General features: G+C 41.1%; 1 protein-coding gene across 1 annotated transcript; it reads left to right on the forward strand.

Annotated features, from left to right (window-relative positions):
* Positions 1-221: 221 nt before the first annotated feature.
* Positions 222-4,974, forward strand: LOC113023614 (neuronal pentraxin-1-like). Its single transcript, XM_026169802.1, has 5 exons — positions 222-752; positions 1,110-1,317; positions 2,032-2,273; positions 2,620-2,799; positions 3,673-4,974. The coding sequence occupies exons 1-5, from the start codon at positions 321-323 to the stop codon at positions 3,892-3,894; spliced, it is 1,284 nt and encodes a 427-aa protein (XP_026025587.1). The 5' UTR covers positions 222-320; the 3' UTR covers positions 3,895-4,974.
* Positions 4,975-9,944: the final 4,970 nt, after the last annotated feature.

Here is a 9,944-nt window from a genome sequence, read left to right on the forward strand (position 1 = left end):
AGACAAGTGATTGAGACTTCACGTGAAACGTTTTGCATCCCCTCCTCTTCTTCTTCCCCGATCTCATCTCACTTTGTGGTGTACACGCACTCTCTGCCACTGTAAGTGTTAGGACAGAGTGAATACGACCTTAAATAAGGGGCTGGACTCTGTGGGCTTGGCAGAACCCGCTGCCTCCCCTCAGTGATGCAGTGAATCTGCGCTGGTTTGTCCGCTATATAAGCCGCACACAGCAGCGCGAGTCTCACAGCTTCAGTGGACAGCTCCGTGGTGCTGAAATCTCGGAGACACCACTCTCTCTCACACTCAATCCCTGACGCATGACTGGAACCATGGAGGGATTCTCGTGGAAACTTTTTCTACTTTCCTGCCTGGTTGTTGTGGAGAGCCTCGGGCAAGATCTCGGACAGACGCAGTTTATTTGCACGTCAGTGCCCAAGGATATGGACTTGTGCACAGCTACGATGCAAAACAGCGGCCCGGCGGAAGACCTGAAGAGCACTATCATACAACTGCGGGAGACGGTGCTGCAGCAAAAGGAGACCATTGTGAACCAAAAGGAGACAATCAGGGAACTAACATCCAAGTTGAGCCGCTGCGAGAGCCAGAGCCTCCCTGCGGCCGCAGGACCTGGCGGTCGGCGGCCGGGGTCGAAGAACACGATGGGGGATGTATCTCGGGGCACTACGGATACTCTGGCCCAGCTGGGACAGACTTTACAGACGCTCAAACAGAGACTGGAGAATCTAGAGGTAGGAAAGCAGAGCGAGTGATTTGCCGACAAGATCAAAAGTTAATTAAATAGCCTCCATAGTTAATTAGATTAAAGGATAATATTCTTTAACTCGTTGATTGTGTGTTGCTGCGGCTTTCTGCAGCTTGTACTTGGGGCCACATGTGTTTTCTAACATATTTATCTGTTTGTTGGAGAGAAGCTCCGTGTAAAGTGAAATGTTCCGCAGCCTATAAAATCAAGCGAATAGCACGTTTAAGATAAAGCTCTGCGCTTGGCAGTGAGTAGAGTAAACAGCTTCCAGGGACTTTAAAGAAAAAGAAGTCTTCCCTGTCACTTCTTTAACCCCCTCTCTGTCTCATTCTGTCCGATGCAGCAGTACAGCCGGGGGAATAACACCGTGCAAGCAAACAGCCTGAAAGACCTGCTGCAAAACAAGATAGATGACATGGAGAAGCAAGTTCTGTCCCGGGTCAACACGTTAGAGGAGACCAAATCCGGACCGAGGAATGACACCGAGCAGCGGAACAGAGTGGAGTCCACGCTCACCTCTCTGCACCACCGGATAACAGACCTGGAGAAAGGTGCGTTTGGATTTCAACGGGCACGGGACTTAAAAGCTGCTCGACCCCGTGTTGCTTTCACGGCAGTAAAACGAACCACGGCAATTTAAAAGCTGATTAGATGTAATTTAATTGTGTTTCACGCTCAAGGACGTAACGTCCCTTAGAAAACTCCCCACCCCAAACAGGTAGCAGCGGCAATGTGAAACCTTTTTACCGCAACCATCACATTGCGCACAGATATGAGAGAGTGGTGAGGGGAGCTGCATTGCTTTGCATATCTCAGGCTCTGTTTGCACTTTTGCTTCGCTGAGTTTTTGTTTTTCAAAGAATCTGAAGATCCAGCTTGTATATGAGCCTCTGCAAAGGGGATTAGTGAAACTTTGCGTCGCGCGCCTCGCACCGGCGCGTTTTGGAGCAAATATCCACGGTCGGTTCAAATTCCAACACGTGCAAACGCGCGTGCGTATGTTAGACCGAATGAGAGGGAGGAGACAGAGCCATCTTACACAAAATATCACAGGATCGCAATGGTGCAAAGAACCATGATGGAAAAGATTGTATGAAACTAGTCAGCCCTCAGCTTCTTTTGCTTTTCAAAGACTCTGTCATGTACCATAGTTTTACAAAATGTATGTAGGCGTATGGATGTTCAGCTTTCCTGTAATTTATCTCTAGACATATGAATAAAATGCTCACTACTAGTGCTTTAACTAACAGTAATCTCATCAACAGGCAAAGACACCCGACCAACAGATAAGTTCCAGATCACTTTCCCCCTGAGAACCAACTATATGTACGCCAAAGCAAAGAAGAGCCTTCCTGAGATGTACTCCTTCACCGTGTGTCTGTGGATCAAGTCCAATGCTTCGCCTGGGGTGGGCACCCCCTTCTCCTATGCAGTTCCAGGACAGGCCAATGAACTGGTGCTGATTGAGTGGGGGAACAACCCCATGGAGATTCTCATCAATGACAAGGTAATGAAAAAGCTATTATCCTGGAAGCAAAGTGAATTCACACGTTTCTCACCTTTGCAGGAAGTGTATGTAACACATCAAAATAGTAATTTACAGTTGGGGAAAGCTGCAATACTTTCTGCTTGGATGAGTCAGGGTAACCTGACAGCTTCTCTGTAACACAACAGGAGGCTGAGTTAAAATAGGTGCTGTTTGAAACAGAAGCAACCTTTTTATAGAAGACGAGGAGATATGTGATATGGGGGGAAATGATTCAGCAGGAAGGCATCACGATGTGCCGAGTCTGTCCTACCAAAGTGTGGAAGACATATTGAACAATGGAACTTACGAAATGTCTTTGCTCCAGGTTGCAAAACTGCCGTTCCTCATCAATGATGGAAAATGGCATCACCTCTGCATCACGTGGACCACCCGTGACGGGATGTGGGAGGCCTTCCAGGACGGAGTGAAGCGGGGCAGCGGGGAAAATCTGGCACCATACCACCCCATCAAACCAGAGGGTGTGCTGGTCCTGGGACAAGAGCAGGTGGATATTAATTTTTAGACATTTAATCCTACACCTGTTTGGAAATAATTCTCAACCAATTATGTGATTAAATTTGAACAAAGATTAAAAGTGGCAATATTTATGAAATGAGACCATGGGGGCACTGCAGAGGTGGTCAATTAATGCTTTCCAGTGTGTGCAAGGCATGAATTTTGATAGAGAAGCATAATTTGAGATCTATTTTACAGAGAAAACTAAGCAAGATGTATCCTCCATACTGCAATCATGTTCTTAAATGAAATCCAGCTGCAGTTTTGGCTTTCTACCTGGATCAAGTATTTTCAGGAGTATGGAAGATAAAAAATGGCAAGAATTTGTAGAAAAGGAGGCATAATTTAATTCCTAAAATGGGACAAAAGATATTTCTATTTTAATTGTTTTTGTTTTAATTTTGTCTTTAGCTTGAATTAATTCCTTTTTCAACTTTATTTCCCCCCATTTTATTCATTAATGTTAGTGTAGTTTTCTCGTGTGTGTGAGCCTGCCAGTGATCAACTATATGGCAAAACTTGCCAAGCCCTCAGCCCGTTATTTGCATAATTTAACATAAGTGTCTGAAGTAAACTGAAACAAACTAACAAATAAACTGAAGCTATCATTAGTTATAACAAATTAAAGGCATACATTTATTTATTTTCAAGATTACATTTGATCAATTTTCTCTCTTTCTTTTTGGATCCTGGCACTTTTTGTCCTCCATAAAGAGGATCCCACTTTAAACAAGAGTGTGTTTCTTGTACAAATTAAAGCCCCGAGTTTTTTCATCTTATAAACCTTAACTAGTCTGGATAACCTTGCAACTGTCCTGTGAAAACCCCCAAGTGAAATGCTTAACATCCCTTTGTTTCACAGGACACGCTGGGAGGAGGCTTTGATGCCACACAAGCCTTTGTTGGTGAGCTGGCAAACTTAAATATCTGGAATAAGAAACTTTCTATCACCGAGATCTATAACTTGGCAACCTGCAATAGCAAAGCATCGACTGGCGATGTGTTCTCCTGGACAGAGAGCAACATTGAAGTGTTTGGCGGAGCGACCAAATGGACCTTCGAGCCTTGCCGTTCAGCCAACTGAACTGCATCTCACCGCTGAAGAAAGGCCTATCTGTATTTCTGAGCTTTTGTCGTTCTTGTCTTCATTTGACGTTTGTTAGAGACTATCTGAGTTATAAGTAAGCTTAAATCTGGGATTTCCACCATTCTTAGGTATCCATGTTGCAAAACAACGCTTTTCATCTTGAGGGAAAAAAAAGAATCTATTTCATCTTGGAAACCTCAGTGAGAAAGTATTGCTATTATCCTTTTTCTTTCTTGGACATTCAGTTGAAAGCACATCTAAGCTTTTCGTTTGGCTTATTTCGTCTTGGACTGGCAACTGGCAATCTGCGCCTTACGTTTGGACAATTCACAATCCAAGTGAGGAATTACATAACCACTCTCGCCCCCACCCTTCCTTCAGGAGAGTGGGAGATTACGCTGTCCGTCCAATTCTTGTCAGTGTTTGGCGCTGTAAAGTGATGTCTGATGCGGTACAGCTCCCCGTGACCCCTCCCTTCCTCCCATGCCTCCCTGCCACCCTCCCTCCTCCTCCACTTTGCCCCGCCCCTCCGGAACTTGCACTGTGACTGATGAAGAGGAATGCCAGGAGAGGAGGGTACGTTGAAGGACACTGCAAAGTCAAACTGTGGTACAAGTCGATTTGTAATCATCGTTCGCTTCAAGTGTTTCTGTAAGAATGTCGTTAACTTGCCAACATTGCTAGAAGCCTGGGTGCCTTGGGCTGGTACAAATATTCAGCACATTCGGTATGTTTTCAGTTGCAAATTCAATGTTTACTGGTTTCTGTTTTTTCTTTTTCTTTTCCCCTCTGAGCTGGGTTGAGTTTCTTGTTCTTCTGGTAAACGTGATTTAATTACAGTTTGTTATCTGACATGACGTGTTTTGGCAGGTGTTTGTACTACTCTGTATTAGGAATGTTACAGTAACTGTATAGTAACAGCATGAATGACAGAGTGCTGTGAAAGCATTGTTGAAATCTGCTTTACTATCTTCTCCGGGTCTGGGTTTTTTACTGTATTGTTATATGCTCCAAGCATGGCAAAACTGAGAGATGAAGAATTTAATTTTTGTAATAAAATTGTGATACTTAATGTCAGAGTGCATTCCTGGCTTTATGTGAACATTTCTATAGTAACAAACAACAGTAAGTGGAGTTTTTTTTTAAACCAGATAGGTGAAAAAGGAAGCGATAGTGACGGCCACAAAGCAGAAAACAAAAAGAAACTGCATGGAGTGCAGTGCAGATTAAGGTGACTGGATAAGAAAATAAGCCCTTATTGCCAGGTTTATTATTTGTGGTGTGAGGTGCAGCGCCTGCACTACGGCAGTCAGAGGGGGGAAAGTGTCTTGTCATAACAGTTCAAATAAATTCAGCCTGAACTCAAACTTTTAACTTTAAACGTTCTTTGTCAGTTAACTCAGATTACCTGTTATTATGGCACCAGCTATTTCCAGTGATACAGTGTCGCCGTTAATGCTTCCTGGATTTAAATCAGACACTTAATCTGAAGCTCAAGCATCAAACCGTGAAAGCAATTTGTCCAACCACAGGTAGATCATCCTGGGGAATTTTACTCAAAGACATTTGAGAAATATTCTTCAGTGTGGGCAGCTGTTGTATTTGTTTCTCACCAAGTATTTTCTTAATTAAGAAATCTTATCAGGGCCTTAACTATTCATCATGCCATGTGGTGCTGAATAATTTCTGCTGGGGTACAATTTGTTGATTAATTATACTGCATTTTAATCTAAAGAAGCTAAAAAGAATGAACCAAAACTTGACTAGAGCATTATTGGAGGGAGAAAAACAAAACAGCTTTAGGCTTTTCATTCTGTTTTCCACAATAATTATTCATTACATCTTTGGCTTGACCTTGGAGTGAATGTTCTTCAGACCACTCTGAGTGGTCATCAGTTGCTTACATTACTTTTAGTCTCACATTAAAGTGGAGTCTTTTAAAACTCCCATGAGGACATCAGCTTAGCTAAATAAAGGAACAGTATATTTTTTGTTGTTGACATTTTACTATTTTTCATATTAAAGTGAAAACCAGAATAAAAGACACAAAGGAAAAAAAATCACTCCTCTCAATCAAGATCAGAATTAAATAGTTTAAAGCACAAAGTACAACCTGCATTAAAAATTCTTCCGTCACAGGATTTTCACACTTCCTGGGTGTGAAGGATTCGAGTGAAATTGTTTGTCTCATTCAGTCTGTAACATTTGGTTTGTGAGGTTTGCCTCTAAAATAAAGCTAACAGCTTTTGGGGTTTCAAAAGAAACGTTTCATTAGGAGCATTCGTGTTACGATTGTGTTCTCCTATAACACAGGCAGGAATAGCTACAACCAGTCGATAACTTTGGATTTCTAATGGGATTTCACCTCAAAAATATTCCCACATATTCCAAAATTTCTCCACCAAACACAACCAGTCAGTGTCACTTTAGCCTATGTTTGGTTGCTTTTCGTTATAATTTGACAGGATGTACATATGGTCACATGTAAGTAACCACTCTGTTAATCTGGGGCTTGAGTTACAACACAAGCTCATTTCCAGTTTGAAGTTTCTGAATCTTTGTTCCATACATTTAGCTAATGATGTAAACTTTGATAGCCAGGCTGCAAATAGATATGATTAAACAATCCTCTCTCAGTGCTTTAATTATATTTAAATAATTCTTTGGCATTTTAGGCCTTTATTGACAGCAATAAACTGGTGCTTGTGGGGATTTCAACTCATTTTTGAAATGTCACTTACCTGTCAGATGCTTTGAGCATTTGATAGTTCAGCTACAGCGCACTAAAAATTCATCTGGCTATTCTACAAATTCAAACAAAAATGTAAAGTTCAGCTACAGGCACAGAAAAATAGACCTATAATCTTTAGAACATTTGCATTTGTTCCCTCCAGTAAAAACATAAAAAAGGTACAGGTCTTATTATTTTTCTATTATCCCTCAGGGAGCAATGCTGCCAACACCGGTGTGTTGTTTCTTCAGTGGTGGGTCGTTTTTACTCCTAAAATATAAAATGAGTTAGTATAAACACTGACTTTTAGGGTAGACATTAATAAGCTGAGTTAGCATCTGTATTGTCTTTTTCTGGCGCAGCAGAACCAGAAGGACTAAAGACGATCTGATATTTAATGAACTGACAGAATTTAAAAAGAAATCCAAACGGGAGGCCAAAGCAATTGTGAGGAACATGAGAGAGATTTGACATACAATAGAAACCACAACAGACAAAGACAGCAGGGAAAACGGGGCTGGGTATCCACAAGGGAACCGATTAGGAACGAGAAACAGTTGGTTAACAAGACACAGGTGAAAGTGCTCAGCAACAGGAGAAGGTAATGAGGGCGGGGAAGGAAATCACAAACCAGTGAAACAAAAGCATGAAGTGAAACCCCAAAATGAGAAAACTAAAGTTCTGTCACCGCGGGATGAACTCTAACACTACACACAATTACAAAGGACACATGAAGGAAAAGAACCTAAGACGAAAACAAGACTAACGTCTACAAAACAACAATAATTAGTGAACGGAGAGATATGTGATGTTTTAATGTGGACAGACTTTTGAGTACGAGCAGATCCTGCTGAAATGCATCTGAGCTTCAGATGCAAAAGTAGCCTGATGTCATACAGATCAAGAGCCATAAAAGAGTGGACGTGGACACATTTGGGGAACTGTAAATGCTTCTTAAAGCTGGTTTTGCTCGCTGTCCACTCCAGTCCAGTGACTGCCCGTCTGCCTGCACGGAGCTCCTTTGCCAGGCAGACGGGCAATACTGACACTGTGTTTTTTGACCTTTGAATTTCCTTTGCTGTTCTCCCTGCTCTGCTCCAGCTCACAAGGATCAGGGTCTTGGGGAAGAGCACAGGAACATGTTAAAAACATGGAATAGTGGAATCATTTACGCATTTGCAGGACTATAAAACCGGCTCAGTGATTCCGTCAAGTTCCTTTCACACCGATCTTACTCTTAGATTCATTCAAGTGCTGTCACGTTTTAGATACACAACTGACTGATATTTCAACACTTACAGTGAACACACTTCAAAATTCTTTTATTTTTTTTATTCATAGCTCACCTGACATCTCTGCTGCTTTAATCCTCTTTGAATGACAGTTACTCTACTGTCATCACTCACTGGAATTTCTTTATTCTTCACACATAAACTGACATTTCACCTGCAGGCACTGGCTCACACACTGAAGCTAAACTTTTAAAAGTCAAGTTTTAGAGCTGGATTCATATTCAGCTAACATTTCAGCAATGTCTGCCGCCTGAAGTACAACTGACACTGCAGCTCCTTTTATTGTTTGCACAAACTGACAAATCACCTACAGATATATCAACACTGTTCAGACTTTTTTAAACAGTTCAAGCATTTCTGAGCTTCAAATTCAACCAGCACCTGAACTCCTTTATTTTTTTTCACTGTAAACATGAAATTTTTTAAGAATTTTAATCATTTTGTTTTACTTGAACGTGTGTTTTTAATTTAAAAGTGTTTCCTTTTCTAGTTAACACACTGTGTTTTGTTTCACTCGTTAATTAGCTTATGAATAAATTCATTATGCCTTGACTTAAATATCATTTGGTAAAAACAAAGTCGTCCTAACAGGCATTTCTGCTCAATAGATTTTTGTGAAAAACTTTGAACTTGCAATGGATTTTTTTTCTTTTTAGCAAAGAGAAATTTTGCACCTAACTTTAATCTCCCAAGACACTAATACAAAGCAAATTCCTGTAAAAACACACACACACACACACACACACACACACACACACACACACACACACACACACACACACACACACTCTCGTTTTGATATCTTAGTGAGGACATCTAATTGACATAATGCTTTTCTTAGCTGCCTACCTTACCTTGCCTACCTTAGCCTAAACCTAACCATAACCTAATTGTAACCCTGACACTAAAACCACACTTGTGGTCCCCACAAGTATAATAACATTCACATTTTTTGTCCCCACAAAGATGTCTAAACAGGAACACACATAAACATATACAGGGCACAAAAGTATTTCCTCTATCACTCCGTAGATGGATCCCAAACTACTCATCAAATTATAGTTTTGTACATTGAAGTCAAGAGAATTCAGCCCTTCTACAATATAAAACAACCCCCCTATTATGATATACCACAAATTATCCAACAGCTACCTGAGGAAATACTGGCTCTCACAGAGCCACAAAAGCCCACCTCACATTTGGCGCCACTACACACCCATCAAAGAGCACATAGTCATAATCACTAGGTCTGTTTACTACACACACCTAATACCCTGCCGGGGTAATGCTGATAAGCCTTTACTGAATATATTGCTGCAGTGCAATAGCATTTTGTGCTTTGTGCAGAATTTAAAGTGGACAGACAAAAACAGATCAGCGCAGACTAAAGGATGATGTTGCACTTTGTATACATAAGACACAAAGCCACCTCTTACGTGAGCAATCTCGACTGATAACTCGACATGACGTAACAGCAGGAGTTACACTCGCCTTTGCGTCAATTGATTATAATGAAATTGCTCTGTAAAGCCTTGACATAAGCAGCTACAGGCTGAAGGACAATAAGTACACAGATACTTTTGGAAGGTCGTTAGCAATTTTCTGCTTCTAAGGTACAGCATATTACATGATGTTATGCTTGCAAAGCACATATTCTAGGACACCTCCTCAGCTGGCAATGCAAACCAATGTAAGATGCTCTTTTTTAAAAGATGTTTGTACTTTATGTAAGGAGAAGATGTCCTACTTGTTTTCAGACATCACATGCTATTTATTTAGACAAACTTTTTATCAAGACTTTTAGCCACGTAGCAGCATTTTCGCCGAACAGCTAATTGTGTTACTTTTTAAGTGATGCTGTACTTTTTTTTTTTTTACCCCTTTCTACCTATTTTGCATTGAAAGCAACCTACAACATTTTCTCTATCCATTATTTACTTACAGGCCTAGAAACTGGTCAATGACCCTCTGGCAACTACCAGTCACTGGGAAAAAAAATGGTGAGTTGACGCTAGAGGTTCCCA

This window comes from Astatotilapia calliptera, chromosome 6 (genome assembly GCF_900246225.1).
Source record: "Astatotilapia calliptera chromosome 6, fAstCal1.2, whole genome shotgun sequence".
In the NCBI taxonomy this organism is placed as follows: Eukaryota; Metazoa; Chordata; class Actinopteri; order Cichliformes; family Cichlidae; genus Astatotilapia; species Astatotilapia calliptera.